This window comes from Cannabis sativa, chromosome X (genome assembly GCF_029168945.1).
Source record: "Cannabis sativa cultivar Pink pepper isolate KNU-18-1 chromosome X, ASM2916894v1, whole genome shotgun sequence".
Lineage (NCBI taxonomy): Eukaryota > Viridiplantae > Streptophyta > Magnoliopsida > Rosales > Cannabaceae > Cannabis > Cannabis sativa.
In genome coordinates this window covers 60244705-60270302 of record NC_083610.1, presented here as the reverse complement: position 1 = coordinate 60270302, position 25598 = coordinate 60244705, and the positions used below count along the sequence as shown (strand labels likewise).

The 25598-nt window shown below is 28.7% G+C and overlaps 1 protein-coding gene across 2 annotated transcripts; it reads left to right on the top strand.

Annotated features, from left to right (window-relative positions):
- The first annotated feature begins 1016 nt into the window (after positions 1-1016).
- Positions 1017-24824, top strand: LOC115721143 (amino acid permease 6). 2 transcript variants are annotated; one of them, XM_030650398.2, is made up of 7 exons: positions 1017-1399; positions 18084-18317; positions 18564-18657; positions 18763-18980; positions 19081-19226; positions 23857-24084; positions 24195-24824. In XM_030650398.2, exons 1-7 carry the CDS (start codon positions 1273-1275, stop codon positions 24639-24641), a joined length of 1494 nt encoding a protein of 497 aa, XP_030506258.1. In that variant the 5' UTR covers positions 1017-1272; the 3' UTR covers positions 24642-24824. The 2 variants fall into 2 exon arrangements, with proteins under 2 accessions (XP_030506258.1, XP_060961497.1); XM_061105514.1 differs by lacking the exon at positions 1017-1399 and adding an exon at positions 17864-17962.
- The last annotated feature ends 774 nt before the right edge of the window (positions 24825-25598 follow it).

Genomic DNA, 25598 nt, shown 5'->3' with positions numbered 1-25598 from the left:
AACATAAGGAGGTATTACCACTAAAAAAAGGGTTAAGTGTATAACAATTAAAATATACGGGGATTTAACCGCAAATTTTTCTTAAAATTAAAAAAGTGAAATATTTTCTGAAACCATGTTCTATAAAATTGTTTTCACTTTTCAATTTTTTAATTGAGAATCAAAATTTAAAAATTTTGAAAAAAAAAACTTTCTAAATTGTTTTAAACAATTTTTTTTCTTAATTAATATTTTGGTCTCTGACTCCAACCTTGACCTTGGAACTCAGACGAACCCTGACCCTGACTCCGGACCCAGCCCCCGATCCCGGCTTCAGAGCCGAATCCAACTTAAATAAAATCAACAAATAAAAATAAAATTGACAGATTACACTTTTATTTTCTATTTTTAAAATTAAAAAATAAAAATGATTATAGAACGCATTTTTGTTTTTTAAAATCAAAATTTTAAAAACAAAAATTGTACTTTTATTTTTGTAATTAAAAAATTTAAAAACAAAAGTATTACTAAATGTCACTGTATACATAATTTCATTTATATGCACGTATTTTATTTCAAATATTACTTTTACTTGTGAAAATTATTATATTAATTTCTCTGTCAAATTTGTGATGGTTTTGGTTCAATAAAACTATTTTAAATGTACATTATTCAAAAAAAAAAAAAAAACTAATTTAAAAAATATGTATTAATTAATTCAGAGTCAAGGGATGTGTTGGAGCTTATATCCTCATTGTTAGTGAAGGTTTGAATACATATGAACTTGGAAATGAGGATACTAATTCCTAATTCTGCTCACGAAAATAGATACTTTTCATATGCTTTAATTAATAAATTGTCATATAAATTATCAACTCCACTACTACTTGGCAACTAACAAAACAATTCTCTTGCATCATATATCTTTCCTTTCATGATAAGGAGAATAATTTTTCACTCCAATTATTTCACGCCACGTAGCATCGACTTTCAAAGTTTGCATAATGATCTTATAATAATATTAATATGATTAAAAAAATAATAATATAAATAGTGCATCCATTTGTATACTAATCTTATATATATATTGAGTACTATATATAATAGAGACCAATTAATATCACATTCTGTGTTAAGTGCACACTTCATATACGTACACTTGACAAAGTTTGGACTCATTCTCTCCTCCAAACACTAGCTTTCCTTTTACAGATACAGTATATAATTAACGTTACAGTTATATATATATATATATTGTATACAGAGAGAAAGGAAGAGAGAAATAGTCTCAGAATGGGAAGTACTATGACCGAGCCAGTTGATCAAATAATGGAATATGGTTTTTTCGAGACTGGTTTGCCGCCTCAGAAAAAAGAGGAAGCCCAAGAAGTAGACGATGATGGGAGACCCAAAAGAACCGGTATGTTTTCTTTCTCAATCTCCATCCAAACTCTACTTATATAAATATATATGTATGTATGTATATGTTTGTGTGTGTGTTTGCATAGTAGCTTTATATGCACATATTGTTGCTCGTGCTTAAAATAAGTAATGTATATATGGTCGTTGTATACGTATGAGCGCGTAGTCCTAATGAACTTTGAAATTATAAGATTAACAAAAGTAGCTTGAAATAATGTTGATTCGCTTGAATTAACTTATTTATATTCTTAAAGGGCCAATTAAAAAAGAATTAACCTAATGTTCTGTTATAGTTAATTTGTATGGAAGAGGCCATAATATATGACATGACTTAGTTTCTATAAGTTTTTTTTTTTTTTTAAATTTTTAGAATTAAAAAATGCCCTTCTACAGATGTTTAGATATAAGATATATATATATTTTTTTAATTTCAAAATCTTTTGAAGAAGTTAGGATTTGTAACTTCCCCAAAATAATTTTTGAGAAATTATTTTAAAAATTAAAATAATTTATATAATTCTTAATTTACTTCTAGAAGATTTTTTTTAATGATATTCAAACACTTTAAAAGGTATTTTTTATTAAAAAAAATATCTTCATATAATAGTTATCCAAACCGTTGTATGAGGTTTAAGACAAAATTAAATTTTGGAACCTTGTATATATAGTTTAATTATTATAATCTAATAATTTAGTGTGATGGTAAATCTTTTAAAAATTCTGTAAAGATTAAGAATTGATCCCTTGACTTTTTGGCTGTTATATTTTTTTTTATTTAATATTTTATTTATATATTAACAATTTTTTTTTTTTTTTACAATTTCGGGCCTTAAACAGTCGGAGGTCGAGGCACACGCCTAACTCGCTTACCGACCCTAATGCTAACTATAAATAAAAGTAAAAATTTAGCGAAATAAAATCATAGTCTACTACGACAGCCCAGCATATTATTATTTTACTTATTTCTTTGTGCTTTTATCAATTATTTTGAAACGAATACAGGCTCTTATGAAATATAGAAATAAAGAAAACTGTACACACTCGTATAAGTGTGAAAAAACAAAAACAGCAAACACCAAACGAAACGAGGAAGGTCATTCCACATAAAATCTGGTCTATCATTCCATCAATTAAATTATGTATATAAAGTCATGTTCTCAAGATAATTAAAGCTAACAACCATGCCACCACCACAGTCACACGGGAATCGGGTTCGTATGCACAGATTGAAAAACAAGTATTAAGAATCCAAATGATGATTATTATTTATTAAAAAATTAAAATTATTTCTCTTTTTATTTATTTTTTGACCTTTTGCTTTCTGCGATGCTTACCAATAGACATAGTTATGTTATGTCATGCATATGTCAAATTTTTAAGGAGGACCACAACGGAAGAACTTATACATATAGAATAGCATACATATGTATTTATTCTAAATAATATAATATGTTAGCATAAAAATTTCCACCAAAATATCATCCTATTATTTATGACTAGTCTTTGTTTGAGAATTTTTTAATTTTTAATTTATTCTTCTAAAAGGAAATGCTAATTTTTTTAATCAAATTGCTTTAACTATTAAAATAAATAAAATTTCAGTTAAGAGTATTTTTTAAATTAAAATTACGATCTGAATACAAACTGCAGTCATACGAAGCAATTTTATTTACGGAACGTTTAATAAATGACAATTTAAAAAAATTGAAAGAAGCAATAGCTTACATTCTTCCACTACTTAACCAAAAAAAGAAGACATATCATCGAGCTAGCAATCGCTTATCAATGAATCTGTTTCAAGCCTTACTTTCCCCCACCATTTTTTAATTTAATCCAATTTATATAATAACTAGGAAACATTACCGCGCTTTGCGCGGTTTTGTAATATAATAAATTTATATATTTAGTTTTTAATATTTTTGTAAAATATATATGAATATTAATTTGAGATAGAAATTTATACATTATTTAATTTTATTTTTTTACTAATGGTATATTACAACTACTGAATAGATAAAAAAAGAAAAAGAGTAGATATAAAAAAATTTGAACTAACTTTTTTTTTTTTAAAAAAAACCAACTTTATTTCTTAATAATTGGATCTGAAGATATTATATATTCCTATACTATATTAATATAAAGTAAATCTATCAGTACACTGCTTTAATTGGTGTTTCAGTAAAATTTATATTTGTTTTGATATTTAAATCTGGAAGTATTTTGTCAATATTTTTTTTTTTATATGAACGTGTTCACTATAAATTTTTTAGGATAGCTATTAAATTTTTTAAAAAATTGTATTATTTATATTACTGAAAATACACCATGAGAGAGAACAACTGCTTGATTATTTAGGATCGCATGATTATTTTTTCATGTAGATGTAGCAAACAACTGCTTGATTTAATTTTATTTTTCAAAGGATAGTCTCCTTATAATAAACCATGAGAGAGATGCTCTCCCTATACTATAGATTATATTATTAATTATTACACCATATAATAAGTAATATTCTTAATAATAATAATAATAATAGTTAATAAACTTTATCACCCATTTTTTTACTGTTTTGTTTATAATTATAATAATATAACACTATAGCAATATTGCTATTATTATTATATTATGATTATTAATTATAATAGTTACTAAATTTAAAATATTACGTATATTATAAAATTACTATTAATTATATATATATATGTATCCAGTTAACCTTACTTAAAAGTTTAAAAATAATAAAAACCGAAGAAATTAAAATTCTTGATTGTAAAATTAGTAAAAGAATTATATAGATACTTGTTGATGGTCTTCTCTTGATATTGCTTTTTTTTTTTTTTTTCCAGGAGATAAATCATAAAGTTATTTAAACTCTATTTATCAACCTATACGGAATAAGTTGTATTCTAAAAACTCTTTAAAGCTTCATGCATTAGGTATTAAATTATTACAGGATACATTTATGCAGTTAATTACTATACCACAAAAATGGATCACTCATATGTAATTTTGTAGTTTTTACACGTAATTTTAAAATAATTGTTAGTGACATTCTTAAATTTAAATTTATCCAATCATTTTCAAAAGAAAAAAAAAAAGTCACATCCAATAAGAAATTAAATAAATGACAACTATCTCAAAACAGAGCCCAACAAAAAATAAAAAAACAAAATAGCCTGATTTTTTCTATGTTTATACAACACTCAGCATTTTCAAAGAAGCTTTCTAACTTTTCTAGGTGTGAAGAGAAAGCTCTAAATTCATCACAAATATATCATAACAATAGAAAGATGCACAAAAGTATATAAAGTAATTTACCACAACACATTAGATTAGGATATCAAATAAGATCAACCATCATTACATAAAAAAAAAAAAAAATCAATATAATCCAAATTAAGAGAAATAAAAGAGGACTAAATAAGGAGTAAACGGATTAAAATAAATAAATTAAAAAGAAACCTACCAAAAAAATAAACGACAAATGTTATCTCAACTTTGTCATTGGATAATGGGAATCAGTACTCTCCATAATCTCAATTTTCATGAAGCCATAATCTCACCTATATATATATATAAATCAAAAAATTTAAAGACGGATTCAATCGGAACCTTTTGAATAATGGCACCTCTTCAATGGCTTAAATTAGTATAAATGACTTTTAAATAGCTAAGGTGGAATATCAAAGTTCTCGTGAACATTCATATATAATATATGATTTATAATTATCATTTATTATATACTTGAATTGTAATTGTAATTGTAATTTATTTTATATGTTACCTATTATTAATAATTTTTTGAATAGATGCTAGAAATTTTTAGTGTCTTTTCACCTTCTATTGTCATTATGAAAAATTAAAAATAATAAGAAAAATTAAGAAAATAGAAAAAGTGAAACAAAGCTTATAGAGATGGCCACATCATCATGCATAACAACAAAATTATATAGATATATAGATAGTTTCTCTAATCCCCACCACCTCTGCGAATGTCGGTTCACAACTTGGCCAATTTTACACATCGAAATAGCTTAAACAGCTTTCTATGACAAGTCTTTTTGATTGGGTAAATCTTTTGAAACAAAAAATTTATGTGCTATATACATGATGTATTTATATATATATATATATATATAATATATCGTGATCAGTTGAAAAAAAAAATATGATTAACAAGAAAAAGCTCAGTAATAACTTCACCCTATTAATTAATTCCTTTAACTAATAAATGGTACGTACTTTTGTGTTATATATAATATATATATATAAGAAAATTCTCATTTTATTCTTTTAGTTTGGTGTATAGTATATATGTAATTAAAATTTATAAAAGAAATACTCTTATTATAAATAAATATAGTGCCAGCTTTTGCTCTAATTAATCTACTTTGATAAAAAGCATTATATATTCTTTATCAAAAAAAGCATTATATACATGTATGATACCCTAACTCATTTTGACTAAAAGATGGGGCGAATTATGATATATATAATTCTTAACTCTTCATTAATTTGTTTCCCCTTTTTCTTTTAAAAATGTGCAAATAATAATAATAATAGTAATAAATTATTGTTTTAAGAAAACAAAAAAGAGTTTGACTAATATTAATAATTCAAAAAATAATTATTACTTTTTTAAGAAAAGCTTTGAATATAAAAATTATTCAATAGATTTTAAAATAAATAAAATATTTCCCAAAAATAAAATAAATGAATGTCATTAAATTTTGTAACAATTAATAAAGATATTTAAGAATGTTTCAAATCACTTATCTAATTTTGTATTAACTTGAGTCAAGTCAATAGTATTTCTGCAAATTCAAAAATATAACTAATTTTCTGCCTAAAAAAAGTCAAAAAGTTATCAATTTAATTTATACTTTTCTTTTTAATTACGAGACAAAGAAGAAAACAAATCTTTTATTTTTAATTAGCCTTTGTAAAATAGAAAATAATGTAATTTTTTTTATGTTTTAGCAAAAAAAAAAAAAAACAAAAAATAGATTATTAAAGTCTAAAAAGTAAATATCAAATTTAAAATATTTCAAATTAATAAAATAAAAAATATTTACAGTAAAGAAACTAAATTGAAATATAATTTGTTAAGTATTAATTATCTTTTAACCATGAATATTCATTGAAAGTATTAATTAGAATAAATATTGATTTAAAGTTAGTATACATGTCTCATTTGTTAATTGATTAGACATCAAGTTGTAACACCAAATTAAAGGAGTATTGTCATGGGCATACCAAGATATATAATACTACATTTTATAATTGATTAGTGATTTTATATAATTTTTATTAAATTAAAATAAATAATGAGGCCCGACATTAAATTATACCAATAACGATATTATATCCGTCAACTTATTTGAATCCGTTTAACAATGTAAAGGAAAGTCTCGTAATAGTTACTCAGCTTGCTAGGCGTTATAACTTCCTCTGATCTTGAATGGGAATAATAAAACATTTGATCGATTAATTAAGTATTAATATTAATTTAAAATGTATGAGAGAGAGAGAGAGAGAGAGAGAGAGAGAGAGTGACTTTTGTGTGTTTCTCCTGTACAAATTGGGCTTAGGCGGGAATCATATGCTTTAGCTCCCGATTATACTGGACTATATAATTCAGAAGCAAAAGAAAAAATATGATAATATTATTAATTGCTGAATATAACTTGTAGATGTATATATATAGACAAATATTGTTGATTGTACGTATGTTCTTTGCATAATCTAAGTACAAAGCTAGCGTTTTTGTCCTTAATTGGTGCTGAAAGATTCGACATTTGATTAGTTTATGTATAAGAATTATCTGGTCCATAATATCAAAAACTATCAGCCGATAATTTTTATTCTCCTAAAAGTGAATGCTCTTAGATGTCGATTTAAATTTTATACACGCATCTTTCTTTATTTGTAATTTTTCAAAGTTCAAAAGGTCAAGCCAGTTATATAGTAGTACTCATATATTATGGATAGATAACTAATGTCATGTCTAAGTACTATCCAAATATACATATTCTTTCTGTACTCATTATTTTTTATTTTATTATATTTTTTAAAAATATATATCTTTTAAGAGCTTCATCAAAATAATATAAAAACAATCTGAAACCAACAATGTTTATTTTTGTTGAAAAAATATATATAGTAAATTAATATTAACTGCAATGCGCATATAGTAATTTTTATTTTGGTTATGTATATTTTTAATTGCAAAATTAGTTTCGGGTGATTCTACAATACACCCCCTTAAAAGGGATGTACTGATATACTCTTGACTTGTTTCGGCATCTAGAACAATTTTTTAGTCTAATTTTTTTTCATATTCATGTACGTTATAGATATTTAAGATAACCTACAAAATTTTGAGAAATTCTAAATAATTTACAATATAAAAAACAATGTTCAAACAGTCTATTTTACACGCGTATAAAATAAAATAGTCACGCGTGCAACATACTGTTTGAACGTAGTTTTCAGCGTGTTAAACTTTTCCAAATTTTTTAAAATTTTGCAGGATGTCTTAAAGAACTATAACGCACATGACCATGAGAAAAAATTTGACTAAAAAATTATTTCGGGTGCTTAAACAGACAATGATGTATCAATGTATCCATTTTAAGGGGGTGCATTGTAGAATTTCCTATTAGTTTTTTATATTATTTAATAAACAAAATTATTTTTTATTAAAAAATTTATAATTTAAGTGTTATTTATATAAAAAAAATATTATTGTATTTAAAAATTGTTGTTAATTATAATTTAAGTTTAATTACCGTGATACTTTTAATTTTATAATACTTTTTTATTCTTTTAGAAATATCATACAATTTTTTTATTATTTTTTTTAAAATAATAATATAAATTGTTGACCTCCCTTTTAACCAACGACAGTGAGTCTTAATTAAATCGATTAGATTAAATAAATAATAGAAAGTAAAAATTGTAAGTAAAGAAAATACCAAAATTTATAGAGGTTCGGCCTCGTGATAGTAGTAATAGCCTACTCCTCTTTCAGTTGTATTAACTCGTGAGATAAAGAATGAAGTATTCTTTCTCAAAAGCTCTTACAAATATTTCTGAGTAATTTACTCTTAGATCGTAGTTTCATTCTTGAGTGTTCTCTATAATTAATTTCGTGTCCCTAAATAGTGAGATAAACTACTATTTACAAGAACTAATTACATAGAAGTGATTTCTTTAATCAATAAAAAATAAAATAAGAAATTAAAAATATGTTTAATTTACAATGAGAAAATTTGGCAAATTTGTGTTCATTGTCTTTATTCTCTAAGGTACGAATTAATTCCACAAAATTAAGGATAGTTTCGTGACATGAAAGTTTAAAGATAGTATCAATCATTTCTAAAATTGCCAAGTCACATCTCTTGGTCGATGCATTTGAGTTGTCCATAAATATGACCTTGCTCGGACATCCTGTTGTATATGTATGACTTAGATCTTCACAATCCTTATGGGAAATGCACAATAAAATAATATAATTAGCCAAATACTATTATGTTTTACAAAACACCATAACACCATACAACTAAGTTCTTCAACCAATTAGAAGCATAGAAAAATGTTCTGTTAAAAAAAACTGTATATCAGTACTTTTGTAAATATTTTTACCGCTTTGGTTAATTAAGAAACAAACATCCCGTTAAATATTGGACGAATTTCTATTTTATATCTTTATTAATTACTTATTTTATATATTAATACCGGACAACTACATTCATTCTCTAACATTTTGAAACTATTTATCAACAAACACATAGATAATGTTTTAGGGAAATTTTACAATGCACCCCTTAAAATAGATATATTGATGCACCCTAATTTGTTTTAGCACCCGAAATAAATTTTTAGTCACATTTTTTCTCACGGTCATGTAAGTTATAGTTATTTAAGACATCCGGTAAAATTTTAAGAAATTTAAAAAAGTTTAACACACTAAACAATACGTTCAAATAGTGTGTTGCACGCGTGACTATTTTATTTTATACGCGTGTAAAATAGACTGTTTGAACATTGTTTTCTATATTGTAAATTATTCTAAATTTCTCAAAATTTTGCAGGTTATATCTTAAATAGTTATAATGTACATGAACATGAAAAAAATTTAGACTAAAAAATTTTTCTGGATGCCGAAACAAGTCAAGGGTGCATCAGTACATCTCTTTTCAAGGGGTGTATTGTAGAATCACCTAATGTTTTATAGAAAATATAAAAACTTTTTTTTGTTTATATATAAATATATATATATATAATTTTTCTAAATTTCTTTGTATAATAATAATAATATGTTTTTTTGTGTTATTGTATAATAATTTCCTTTTTTTAGATAAAATGCAATTCTTTGTATAATAATTTGAAAAGGAAGAAATTTGTATAGTTTAAACTTCAAGATAAAATCTTTAATAATGATAATGGGATGGCCAATAACCGCAAAGAAAAATTAATTATGTTGGGCCATTCTTTTTGAAGGGTTTTCGTGCAATTTAATTTATATTATTTTACTTGTAATTCATTCAGTTCGTACTAAGAGGGAATTCAATAAATTATTTTGAATGAGTTACTTTTTAATATTTATTAAAAAATATTTTTTTTCACATAATTAATAGTAAAAAAAATAAATTATTACTATTTTATGTCTTTAATAACAAAATCAAATAAATAAAATAATAAATAACAAATAATTTCAAAAAAAAAGAACAATATATATATATATTTAATTTTGTTTTAAATTATATTCTCCTTATATAACATGTACAATTGATTTATTAAGTTTCATATATATTAGATTACTAATTTTTTAAATTAAAATATTAATTATATATATAATTTTTAAAATATATATGTGGATTAAATAGGTTACTTTTATATGTCAACCAACATTCAATCCACACAAGTACAAATTTTTTATTTTCCAATTGGATCGTACGAATTAAATTAAATTGGGTATTTTATGAACACCTCTAATTCTTTTCAACAAAAATAAATTAAAAAAGGGGTTTGGACATCATTTGTAAGGGTAATTTACAGTAAAACTCTCTCAACTTTGAAGTTTTGCACGATTAACTCCCTAGACTGAAATAATTAGGGTTGAACTCCCAATCTACAGAATTGTTTTGCTCTGTACTTTTTCCGTCCATTTTAGTCAATTAAGTGCCAAAGTAGACTGTTACAGTGTACTAGAATGTAGACGTGGCAAAATTCCATTAATCCACCTAATATTAACTATTTACTTATTATGAAAAAAATAATTAACAAATAAAAAAATTATTAAAATCTAAAATAATAATTTAAAAATAATTAACGTCTTTTTTTCCTTTTTCCTTTTTCCTCTTTTTCTATTTTCTTTTTCTTTTTCTTCTTCTTCTTCTTTCGTTTTCTTTTTTTCTTTTTAAAAAAAAAATTGCAATAACATAATCACCATTCCAAGCCGACCTGATAAAACTACACCCAAATATCAAAATGTGAACAAATATTATACACAACACTAATTAATACAAATAAAATATATTAAAAAATAGATATGAACAAATACACCAATCAAATTAAATAGAAAAATAAAATATATAAAGCAAATATATTTAGATTTGAGAATAGATATGCCAGAGTCGGGAGAGACGACATGCTCGTCAGAGCCAAAACCTATTAGAGGAGGGAGCTTGTAACGGTGGATGTTTGAGCGTCGTCGTCGAGAGAAAAAGAAGGTCAGTCGTCCTTGATGGTGGACATCTGTGATGTCGTCAATGGTGGGTGTACATGTGAGGGAGAGAGCTTGTGCAAATCAATCAAAACCCACAAATAAAAACTCCAATCCAAAAACCCCAAATGAAAACTCTAATCCAAAAATCAATCAATTAAATGTAAAAGTATTGAGCCATATATAAGAACATGGGCTACTCCACTTATCACCAATTGGTTTTGAGATGGAACCCCATGTTTCTCAACATAGTATTAGAGCTATATCCCTAGCGAGCTTTTGATCCACCCTTATGCAGATGATTAGCCAACTACATAAGATCCAGATGGTGCAAAGACACTTGAGATCTGAACAAAAATAAAGCGAGCAAAATGTCACGACATGTGATAAGGTGATTGAAGATTGATGAGCAAAAATAGCTATTATCTTGAGAAAGATATTGAGAACATTATCTCACATGAATTAAATGATTGAATCATATATAAAAATATGAGCTACTTCACTTATCTCCAATTAATTTTCAAATTGAACCTTATAATTCTCAATGACAGAGCAAAATGATTCTATAAATTAAGGAGTTCAGTCCTAATTATATTAAACTTCAGAGAATTTACCTGTAAATTACCTTATTCGTAATTATATTCTAGCTAATTTATTAATTGCATAAAATATAATTACAAGAGTGTGGTTAATTATATAATTTATACACAAAAGAAGTGCACAAATACCATCACTAATTTTTGACTTCAACTTTGGTCACTTTTGTTTCAAGGCACAATATAGAGAAATGCTAAAGAGTACCAGTGGTGATTAGCACCCTCCTACGTATCAATATTGCTATTGGTCCAATTAAGTATCGATTTTCATGTAGTTTAATATAATAGTTTTTAGCTAGGGAGTATCGCTAACCATTCGCAACGCGACATGTCGAGAAGGTGCTAGACACCATGGTGCCTAATGACAATGCTACACAATATAATATACTCGAGTTATGGTCCTTATGGAAGAGTGATCAGTTCGATAGTTTTTTGAAAATATATAATCAATAGTTTTCTGTATTTATAGCAGATCGAAGAGTGATCAATTCGATAGAGAGAATCTTACCATTTCTCATATTTATGGAAGGGTCGGTCTTCAAATTGTAAGGCCCTAGAATTATAAGATATTAGGAATGACAATTTGGGTTATTATATATATAATACAAAAAATAATTATTCTTTGTATTATATATCAGATCGAGGAGTGATCGATTCAATAAATTAAGAGAGATGCTTACCATTTCTTTATAGACAAAATTGCATTTAGAAACGTCATTTACATTTCATTTATAGAAATGTTGCGAATGATTTAATTTTTTTGCTAAGAAAAAAAATGATAAAATAAATTTATTAAGAACCAAGCTTGCCCGGTTCTATAGAATAGAACGCGAATGATTTAATTTTTTTTTTTTGATAATTAATATGCATTAAGACAGAAGAAACTAGTGACCACAAGAGGGGGCCACTTCCCTTAAAGAACCTTGTAACTGCTTCCTTTGAACTCGGGCCCAGTTAGCAAGAGAATTCGCAATAACATTTAAAGATCTACTAATAGAAATAAACATAACATCAGTAAACTGTTTCCTTTTCAGCAAACATTCGGAAAAAAAAGGATAGGAATGCCATTGGATCGGCATTGAGTTTGAGTTTAGACTTGTAACAGCAATCTTGCAATCAGATTGAATTGCCACACGGTCCAGACCAAGCTACTTTACAGTTGACAGAGCCAGAGAGATTGCAGCAAGCTCCCCCTATAGGACATTTTCCACTCTCAAGTGATCAACAACAAGATAGTCTTCTGAGCCGATTAATTCTCCTTTGTAGACTGCTGCAATTCCAACAGAACCGACTGCAACCAAAGCATCTACCTGGAACACATGATAACCTTTTGTATCTGTGGAGGGGGTCGTTATAATATCTTCATTTATAGTCCCCTCCAAATCAGTTGGATTAGAAGAGAACTCGAAAGCACGTTTAGTGCAATCTTTGAATATCTCCTCTAGAGTCCACTGTTTGTTGTTGTTTCTAATGCTATTGCGCCAGTACCAAAGGACTTCATAGATGCAAACAACGAAAATTTTGAGGTCCATATCTCCCAATTCAGTCCACCATAAACCAAAGTCCATCACATTTCTCCATTGGAAGGAGTCTAAACGCAGTCCCCAAGCACTTTTGAACCATAAACCTCTAGTTAAGCTACACTTAGCAACCAGGTGATAAGCATCTTCGAGTTCACCACATAAGACGCACGATCTATCAGCGAGATTGAGGAAGCTCAGTTTTCCAAGGGTTGGCAGGCAATCAGCCAAGATTTTCCACATAAACAAAGATAGTCTTGGATGCATCTTCTGTTTCCATTGTTTTTTCCAGATAGGTGTAGGGGCCGAGAATCTTTTCTCTTGGTACAACCAATACGCACTTTTCACAGAGAAGTTCCCTGATTTCGTCGGTTTCTAGAATAAAATATCTTCTCCTTCTAATAGCATCTTGATACTAAGGATTGATTCAGCAATTTCTCGATCAAAACAGGCTCTAATTAGGGACTCATTCCAGGACCGAGTTCCATCATTGAATAGGTCACTCACCTTATTGAAAGCATGTATTCGGTTACAGTGGAATCCATCTTTCAATTTGTTGTATCGATTTCGAAGGGATCCATGGCTTTGTCCAAAGATCAATCTCACCATCAGCAACTACAAAACCAGCACCAGCTACACAGAGTTCCCTAGTTTGCAGTAAGTTCTCCCAAAGTCTTGAGTCTAAATCATGTTTTTCCACAGACCAAGCATCCAAATTAGAGCAGTATTTTGCCCTAAGGGCTTTAATCCATAACTTGTCTTTCTTTTGGAGGATTTCCCAAATCAACTTTGCCAGTAGAGCAGTATTCATGTCTTTAAATCTTTTAAACCCAAGACCTCCACAGCATTTCGGTTGGCATAAGCTACCCCAGCCTTTTAGACCGCAGTATCTTTGTTTATCCGATCGAGGCCCTATCCACCAGAATTTCGCCAAAAGTTTGTCTAACTCTTCGCAAAGAGTCTGAGGGACCAAAGAAGTAGCCATGAAATAGGTAGGAATACTTTGGAGCACGGCACTGACAAGAGTTGTTCTACCAGCCTGCCAAAGGCATTTTGCTTTCCAACCTTCGATTCTGTTCAACACTTTCTGTCTCAAGAATTGGAAGTCATTTCTTCTATTGGCAGTAAAGAAGAAAGGATTTCCCAGGTACTTTTCCTTCGCATTCAGCTTCGGCATGCCTATAATCTCCATCAATAGATTCTTTGTGTTTGGAGAGAATACCACACCACTTTTTTCCTTGTTAATCTTTTGACCCGACCATTCTTCATATTGTTTCAGAATACTCATAATGGAGCTTGCATTTTTCTCTGTTGCTTGGCAGAAGTAGATAGCATCATCTGCATAAAACAGATGGGAAATAGGGGTGGCATTTCTAGAGATTTTAATCCCACAAAGGTTATTATCCTTCTCAGCCTTTGAGAGCATTTTAGTCAAGACCTCGCTGCAGAGTATGAACAGAAAGGGTGATAGAGGGTCCCCTTGTCTCAGCCCTTGATTAGGATTGAAGGGAGCAAGGGGTGCACCATTAAGAAGAATCGTGAAACTTACAGAACTAACACAAGACATATTAAGCGAGATCACCTTGTTACTGAATCTGTTGGCTTGTAGAACCTTATGAATAAACTTCCACTCAAGTCTATCATAAGCTTTACTCAAATCCGTCTTGATTGCCATTACACCTCTTTTGCCTTTCTTGTTCTTCATGGCATGTAAAACCTCTTGAGCCAAGACTGAGCATTCTGCAATCCATCGACCCGGGATGAAAGCCGATTGGTGAGGGGATATCAGCCTATCTAGGATCTTCTTCAGCCTATCAGTCAGAATGCGAGAGATTATTTTATAACCAAAATTACACAGACTGATCGGGCGGAATCGATCGAAAGTGTTTGCATTATCGCTCTTTGGAATCAAGCAGATGAACGTATGATTTAGAGCAGGAGGAAGAATGCCACTAGAGAAGAATTCTTGAACCATTTTGCAGACTTGACCACCAACCGTAGGCCAGTATTTTCGAAAGAAAATTCCCGAGAAACCATCGGGTCCAGGAGATTTGAGCGGATGCATTCTGAACACCACATTTTTGATCTCTTCTTCGCTCGGGATGCTGCAAATTGCTTCATTCTCCTCCAAAGTAACCTGGTCTGAGAAAATTTAATTGATACATGCTATTTACACTATAGTTATATTAGGTACATTTATGTATAGTCTTGTTCCTCTTTTTATATGTGTCAGAATAATTTTGTTTTTATATTTCTTTTAACAATTTAGTCTTTTTTAATGAGCTTTTAATATATATATATATGTATTTATTTATAAATTTTTTAAATATTATAAAAAAATTAATCACGGACTCATATACTAGTGAGTCTCTTCTAAGCATGGAAGGTTACACGTTTTTTCATTTTTTTTTTGCTACTTAATTTTTTTTACTTTTATGTAGCTCAACCATATATAGTAAAATTATTATTTTTTTATAATAATGATAAATTTGTCAAATATTCTCTTTTTTTTTTATATTTTTTTTAATAAATAAATAAAAAATATTTAAATTTTAATAAAATTTAATGTATCAAACAACTTAGTAACTAAATAATATATTTTTTTTATTTTTATATTTAGACATTACAAGATTAAATAAAGATAAACTTATTTTTTAAAACTATTTTAATAGGTTTATAAAATAATTTGTAAATAAATTGAATAGTATCTAAACATCATATGAGTTACATTAGAAAAAAAAAAAAATCTAATCTTAAGGTATCTCAAACAATAAAATAACATAATATAACCTAAAAATATATAAGAAAAAAAGAAATAAATAAATTTCTTTTAATATTAGTCGTTATTTTTTGGAGACAAAAAAATATATGTTTCTCACATATTAAAATGGTTATTTTATTATTTATATATGTATAAAATTTTGAAATAATTTTTTTAGTAAAAAAGTAACCAATTGATATATTATTCACATCAAAAGCAACTAAATAGTTGCTTTTTTCCAAACTCCCAAAAAACAAAAATTTATGGAAACGAGATTTTTCCAGTTTTTTCTATTTTTAGTAAGGCTAATTAGTAATTTTTCCACCCTGAACTTTTTTGGTCGTTAAAAATTCCTCTAGAACTATTGAGATTGTTAAATTTAAGGACTTTTGTCTAATTTTAGTAAAAAATTCTAACATAAATGAAAATTTAAGGGGCATGATTTAGTACATATCAAAGTTTGAGGTGCGTGATTTGGTAGATATCAAAGTCTAGGGAGCATATGGTTTAGTACATAAACAATCACTGAAACAGTAAAATTGAATGAAATTAGACAAAAGTCCTTAAATTTAACAATCTCAATAGTTCAGGAGGAATTTTTAACGCCCAAAAAAGTTCAGGGGGCACGATTTACTACATGTCAAAGTTCATGGGGAAAAATTACTAATTAGCCTTTTAGTAATTATTTTGAATTTCAGTATGTATGCTGATGTGACATAACGGTAATTATGTATAAATTTTTTTAATGGAATTTTATAAATAAAATCAATTTTGGGTAAAATATTGAAAATACCCTTTTTCATATCTATGGAAGGGCTGGTTTTGAAATTTTATGCCCGTAGAAAAAATTTAAATCATTGAGTTCTTATTTAAAAGATATATTATACGTATATATTTTTGAAAATTACTAAAAACGATGTATATTTTTAAAGAATAATTAGTATTTTTGTCTCTTGAATTTTTAGCACTATCTAATTTGAAATTTCTCTTAAAATATAATAATTGCATAATTATACTCCTTCTGTTAGGTTCTATTTCTTTTATCGTTAAAAATTAATATTTTTACCCCCGAAACTTTGATCAACACAAAATTTTACCTCTTTTAATAAAAGAATTAATTTTAAAAATTATAATGTTATATTACTTATGAAAAGAATTAATAAAAATTATTAAAAAGTCTGATGAAATATTAAATTTACTTAAAAAATTTAAATTATTCTTCAAATTTTTTTAAAAATTTTATTTTATTTAACACCAGGTACGTTAAAAAATCAAACCGAAATTATTTAAAATTCAATAAATAATTTAATCAAACTAAGATTTTTTTAAGAAAAAATCAAGTTTATTTATATTTATAAACTCGTATTTTAAAAAATAAAAAAAATAATTAAAAATTCAGTAAAAATATAAAATTATTTTGAAAAATAAAATAAAAATTAAGCTAAAAAAAAGTATTATGTTTACTTAAATAAATTTATATTTTCTTAGAAAAAAATATACTCAAACTTGTTCCAATAAAATTTAATTTTCACAAATATTGTGAATTTTAATATATTAATTTAATAAAAATAAATAATTTTTTAAATCGCTTAATTAGTTTTAAAATTTTAATTTCTTTTTTAATTATTTTAATCATTCAAAATAATTGTTTTTAAGATTTAAATTAATCTATTAAAATTTACCAAAAAAATGTTGAATTTTTCTTATTTCTATTTTAAGAGGGTACGATTTGATAGTACTAAAAGTTCAATAGAAATTTTTAACAAGCCATATATTTTAGAAGACAAAATCAGTATTGTCGAAAATTCAAGAACAAAATTTCTAATTATTTATTTTTAAAACAGAAAAAAATTGGAGCCCTAGACTGAGTGGCCGTAGGCGTCGGCCTAGGCCGACCGGCCCTCCCCAGTCTATGGTTAATAAAGCCTATTGTGTAGAACTCTATTTAGTTTTCGTTAGTGCTTATTATTTGGATTTCTAAATTTCATATGTGCTTTGCTGATAAGGCAGACTGATGAATTCTCAACAGAGGTTTAACTTTTTAATTAAATGAAATTGGGCATTGGATTGTGTAGGCACTGTGTGGACGGCATGTGCACACATTATAACGGCGGCTATAGGGGCGGGAGTTCTGTCGCTGGCATGGGCGATGTCACAGCTGGGATGGGTGTTGGGTGTCGGCATTCTCCTGCTTTTCTCGGCCATTTCACTCTATACTGCCACTCTCTTGGCTGATTGCTATAGAAGTCCTCATCCAGTCACCGGCAGAAGAAATTACTCCTACATCGAAGCTGTCAACGCCAATTTAGGTACCAAATTAGATAGTTAACTATACCATATATATATATATATATAGTTATATAATATAATCATTGTATATGCGTATCATGTTCTAGCTAGTCATGTAAGTCTTATGTATACCGTATAGACCATAGTTAGTTTTCCTATATTTATATTTATCACATTTTTTTCTCCTAATAATAAAGCCCGGCTTCCTTATGCATGCATATGCTTAGCTAATAATTGAAGATTTTAATGATGGGTGAATTAATCAGGTGAAACAATGTGCAAGATATGTGGATGGATCCTGTACGGAAATCTTACCACTTTTGTAATCGGCTATACCATAACCACTGCAAAAAGTCTAGTGTAAGCACCACTACTACTTTTCTATTTTTCAAAAGTAAATTGATAAATTAATTGATGATATGCTAATTTAATTGAACTAACGATGTACACTGATCGATCGATCAGGGCTATACAAAAATCAAACTGTCACCGCAAAAAGGGGTCAAATATGCCATGCAGATTCTCTAACAACCCACATATGATTGGATTAGGGATAATTGAAATTTTGTTATCCCAAATTCCAAACTTCAGCAAATTGTCTTGGCTCTCTGCCTTGGCTGCTGCCATGTCATTTGCATATTCTTTGATCGGAATAGGAATGTCTATTCAAAAGATTGTAAAAGGTACCTCTATTTCATATGTAAATAAATACACAAATAATCCAACTAATTCTACAAATGAAAGTGAATAATTAACATATTTATATTGTAATATTATGAACAGGGGCTGAGGGGAGAACATCAATTAAAGGGGTGGCAGCGGGATATGAGGTGGGGATGTCTGCAGCTGATAAAGTTTGGAGAATGTTTGCGGCTGCTGGTGATATTGCTTTTGCTTGCTCTTATGCTCAAGTTTTTATTGATATTCAAGTAAGTTTCATTCCCATTAATAATTAAATTATTATTATTGTTTCTCTAAGTCAAAAAAAAAATTATTATTTTTTTTTGAAAGAAAATGAAGAAAATTAAACCTCTCGGTCATTACAAAATAAGTCTGATGGCAAGTAAGCAACATGCAAACAACCAAACTGATTGTGGGTAAACGCCCACTTAGCCACATCATGGGCAGCAAAATTACTGTTTCTGAGAATACAAGTAAAAATACAACCACCAAAACATCTAGAGAGATCCAAGCAAGAAGAAGTGTATTTCTCAATCTCCCAACACGAAGTCACGTGGTTGAGAGAGTTGATCACTACGCTAGAGTCACTCTCTATGATGTACTTGTGACCATTAAGCTTTGCAGAATCCAGGGCTAAACAAGAAGCAGATGCGTCGCCACACAGCGCATTCGCAAAGGTCGTAGAAACCCAGACCACCTTGCCAAAATAGTCTCTAGCGACCACTGCAATGTACGAACTGTCCAAACCAACTCTGACATCACAATTTAGCTTGAGCCAATCCTGGGGAGGAGGGCTCCAGCCATCCCTCTAGATCGGGGTCGCAGCGGGTAAAAAAGCGACTTTCAAATCTACATAGGAACAATGGATAGTGTCAATACATTTATTCATTTTAAGCATGTAATTATTGTGGACCTTTTCATTCATGACCCGCCAAATAGTATCCACCACAACTAAAGTATAGATAAAAACTTCACCAATATTTATGCCTTAGTATTGAGAGCCCAAATAAATTTAATCCATTCCCAAACACAGATTTTCGAACCAAAAACAAGATAGATACCCCACAGGAAAAATCTCTAAAGGTGGAAAGCTAAGTTACATGTAAGGAATAGATGCTCCATAGATTCCTCTACCATTACACAAATAGGGCATTTCACATCATCAACATGAAATCTCTTCTTAAGAATGACCCTAAGGGGAAGAGCATTAGAGAGAATGCTCCACCAAAGGACTTTGTGCCTCTCCATGATTTTACTATTCCAGAGCTTGTTCCAAAACGAAGGTGCCACCTCATAATGAGGAGCTCTCTGTAAAGCTTGAATAAGTAGGCCAATTTACATGAAAACCGGTCATTACACTCTTTGGCCCAGATCTACTTGTCAGTTCCTATACCAGACAGATTTCCCCTTTCAAAATAGCAGTAACTGTTTCTTTATCAACATGTCAGCCACCTTATCAAAACCACATGCAGGCCACCCATTAGATTTGGGGAAGAAGGAGTTTCCATGAGTCACCCACAAATCATCCTAAATTTTTGTGTCCTTACCATCAGTGACCACTTTACAAGCTCCTTTACGAAGAACGAACAAGAGAGATAGAGTTTGAACTTTTTTTTAGATATAAAGTTTGAAAAATTTTATCGTTTAGGATTTTCAGTATGGAGAGAGAGAGAGAGAGAGAGTTTCAAAATGTGACGTTTATTATCCTTTCTTAATTTTGTTTTTGAGTTGGAAAACACCTTTTACCTTTTTTTTTTTGCTTAATATAAGAAACATATTTTAATTATACGCGTGAATCAGAGCATTAAATTTGGTCGACAGAGAATGCTTCACGCGTGCTCATTAATTTTTATTTTTTAAATGAGGTTCACGTCCAACTTTACTAGACACAAGCTGTACATTATAAATGTGTCCTATTCAACAAAGCTGGACGTGAAAAAGACATAAAAAATAATAAAATAAAATAAAAATATAACATTTTACGTCCCCAAAACTTTCATGTTGAGCATTGCTAGATATGATAAATAATCTTTCATGTTCATTAATTAATGCTGGACATGAAAACTTCCCAAAATATTTTCATGTCCCGCACTTATTTTTTTGGACATTGAAGGGGTTTTCTGTAATAGTGTTAGAAACTATTATAAAAAAAAGAGCATTGCTCTTGGACACCAGTGCTGCTTAGTACCTTTTAGAGTGGCGTCCTGCAATTGGTTAGCGATATTTCCTAAAAGATTATATTAAATTATATAGGACCCGATACTTTTTTTTTTTTGACAAAGTGATTAAAATCACTCATGAATTTACGACGCCCACGTCCGCCACCGGTGCTGGAACCTCCTCGAACCAGGATAGCTCATCGTCTAACCGCAGAGCATGCTTTGCCAACCATGGACCGCTAAAATCTTAGAGCAAGCCCCATAGGACAAAACTGCCCCCGGAAATTTAGACAATAAAGCTATAACATCTTCAAACAACGCTCCTAACTCAATAAAATACTGAAATTTCACCTGAAAAAAACATCAAAAAACAGCATAAAACTTTAATTAGAAAACTATTCAAACTGAAGAGAAACAACCAACACTAATCAACTAGATCTCCCTAAAAAATACTAGAACTAGCCAAAGGGATTACCCTTTGGCTAGTAACAACTAAATTATAGCATTCTACTTCATAATCTTCATAGAATCCCTATTCCTTACTTTTACCCTTTTAAAATCAAACATAAATAAAATTTTCCTTTTAATACCCATTATTCCTTAAATATTCAAAATATTATATACTAATTATTTTATTTTATCTCTTAAAAATATTACTTATTTATAGACTAAAACATGTCAAAATCCTTAATAAGTCAAATTATTTATTATTTTATTTATAGCATAAAACATGGTATCTATAGTCTTTATTCAACCTAAATTAAACCAAAATTGTATTAATATCCTTAAAACTTAAAATTACACTTTAAACACATATTGATTTTATTCAACTTTTATTGAATTGAAAAATACTTAAAAATCAAATTCAGTATAAACAAATTATACCTTATTTATTATGTAGAAAAACAGTTTGTAAACTTTCCTTAAAAATCGTATCATTTTTATTACCATAAACACCTTTAAGATAATACTATCCTATTCAATTTAGAGATCAAAACAAATTGCATAATAATTGACTTTCCAAATATAAGTGATCCAATATTCCTTTTCGGACCATTAGTATTCCACCTCCTTTTATTACAAAATCCTCGTGATTCTTATTTTTCAATTTACTAAATTAATTATAATACTAGAATTTGAATACTAAATTCCAAACACTTTCCTTTTATACTAAAATTCCTAAAAATATAAACCAATACATAGCTAATAGACATTATCGTTTAAAGTTACTCTCTTACCTTAACCAAATAACCCTTTTATTCTAACTAATAAAATTTGTAAAGAGCATAACTTATTAACTTTAAAATATTATTGTACCAAAATTTTCTGGAAAACGTAAAAATTTAAACAAACTACCCTAAAAAAATTAGGGGCCAACCATATAAAAGGTGCTAAAGCCTTGTAAGGCGCCCAAGCCATAAATAATGGCGCAAATAGATTAAAATCAATATAAAACAAACCTATAACAAAATTACATTATAACCCATTATATTAGATCACCCAAAAACCAAATGAATAACAAACAACAAGATGAGAACAACTCACTACCTTTTCAGCCTTCAACCCAATACCACACTAGCCGAAACTCCCAGGCTCAAAACTAAAATAAAAAATTAACTCAAAATTCATCACACTATGCAAAACTTTTAAGCAGAAGTTTTAAAAACAGGGGCCTTTCACTAACTCAAAAAGAAACCAACATAATTTCCAAATAAACAATCTTATTGAATACCAAATAAATAATCTTAATGATTCAAAACTAAAGGAATGGTATTATCTAATTTCACATACCGTACCTATATACAATCTGTGACACAAGAATAAAAAATAAGAAAACTAGAGGAAAATTGATACTATGTTATAGATATCCACCTCCTATTTTTAGTTAAATTATCAAAATATTTTTTAAAAAATTTCTATTTTAAAGCTTTAAAAATATTATTGTAAATGAGGCAAAATCAAATAAACGACAGATTTGAATTAATTAAAAAATTAAAACAAATAACGACAACGATCATACAGTACTTTCTGAATCAAACTTTTGAAACTGAAACTGATTTTTGTTAACCAAACTTTTCTAACATCATAAACCATATACCAATTATACTTTATCAAAGAAAAAATAAAAATAAAAAGGAAAAACAAAATATACTCAAGAACCAATTAAATAAAAAAAAAAGAAATATATTGATATAGAAATACCTGTTGTGGAGAAGAATCATGGTAATCGTCTTTGTTGTAATCAACGCTGATATCTTTACGTGGCGGTGGACGGTTGTACGATTGTACAGTGCCGGAGAACAAGACGGCATATATATATATATATATTTAGTACCGAAAAAAGTCTTCTTTGTTTTTGTTTTTTAAGAGAACTATTCGTCTGAACTAGAGAGAGTTCGTATTTCAAAAGCAAATGAAAAAAGGCAAACAATAAATGTAGTTCAACTAAAAAAATGAAGCAAATATATAGGACCCGATACTTAATTACACTAATAACAATATGATAACGAGGAGGGTGCTAGACAACACTCGCGCCTTTTAGCATTTCTCATAAAAAAATTGTTAGTTACTCATGAGATACCACCCCCTCATGACATGTATTTTTATGATTGCTTAATTTAAATAATTTTGATTAATATTTTAAATTTAATCATTTATGTAAAATTGGACACCATTTATAAACATGGTATATAATTGTACAATAAAATGATTTCATCAGGACACATTGAAGTCATCTCCATCTGAAAACAAAGTGATGAAGAAAGCGAGTACTATAGGCGTATCAATCATGACAACATTTTTTCTGATGTGTGGTTGCTTTGGCTATGCCGCGTTTGGAAACCATGCACCTGAGAATCTACTCGCTGGCTTTGGATTTCATGAGACTTCTTGGATCATCGATTTGGCTAACCTCTTCATCGTGGTGCACTTAGTTGGAGCATATCAGGTGTGATGATTACGTTACTAATTTAGTTAATGTATATTATATTCGCATTAATTAATAATAAAGTTATGCTAGCTTTGATGCAATTTAATCTTTATATATATAATATGCAGGTACTAATCCAACCAGTGTTTCGAATAGTGGAATTGTGGGCTAGAAAAAGGTGGCCTGAGTCAAGATTCATTACCACCAATTACCCAATTGCTGGCCCTACCATCATGATGAGTAGTAAGAAGAAAACATTGTTGAGTATAAACTTGTTTAGGCTAACATGGAGAACAGTGTTTGTTGTGATGGTAACTGTAGTTGCCTTAGCTTTGCCTTTCTTCACTGATATGTTGGCACTTATGGGTGCTATTGGGTATTGGCCAATCGTGGTGTTCTTCCCAGTCGAGATGCACATTTCCATTAACAAGATTCACAGACGAACTGCCAAGTGGTTTGGCCTCCAACTTCTCAGTTTAGTGTGCTTTCTTCTATCTTTGGCTGCTGGTACTGGTGCCATTCAAGGACTCTACAAGAATCTCCATACTTATAAGCCATTTATGTCAAAAGACTGATTTGGCTCCTCATTATTACTATATACATATTTGAATGTTAAACTCCACTTATTCCGAAAAGAAAAATTAGGGTGACTTAATTTAATTTCTTGAGCAAACATATTTATGTATCCTAAAGGACTATTGCATGTAGACTGCTCCTAGTTGAACTTTAATTATTTAAGTGTCATTTATCCAACAAAATATTATAAGTCCCTTTGTCAATTTATAACTTGTATTTTTTTTTTTTTTTAAAAAAAATCAGAGTTGTATTCTAATATAACTAATCACTTACATTTTGTACATACAAGGCCTTACCATAACTATACATGTATGATTCAAATGTATAAACTATTATCTCTCAAACCACCTCTCTATCTTGTTTGCCAATATTCTTTGGCCAAACAAGCAACACTCTATTTTTCACAATTTCCACTATCCTCTTTACAATAATATCTATATTCTAGTTACTTTCAAAAAACAATACACTTCATTTCTAGCTTGCCAAAGATGGTACACCGAAGCAGAAATGCAAGTAGAAAAGAAAAGTTTCTTGAACTTACTCACATTTTCTCTATCAACCTAACACAAGCCAACACATTCCAGCTGAGCCACTTTTTAACCTCCATTATCACCTTCTTACTTACAACACAATCAAAGAACAAGTGTGTTGCAGTTTCTGTTCATATTCCACACAAAAAGCATGAGCAATCTTACACCAAATTGAGGCGCTTCAACTTGTCCCTACTTTTAAACGGTTTTGGATAACCAATTAAAAATATAAAGCTACGCCTGGGGAGATTAAATCTACCCAAACCTCCTTACTTCATTGTAATATATCAGATTTTGTCCAAATGAGAGCATACCCAACTGTATCTTATACTTTACTGTCGTGAATTTGCTGCTCATTAACTAGATTTTTAATCTTGTCTTTCACTGCAACCACTCCTTTTTCAATAGCAACTACACTGAGAAGGA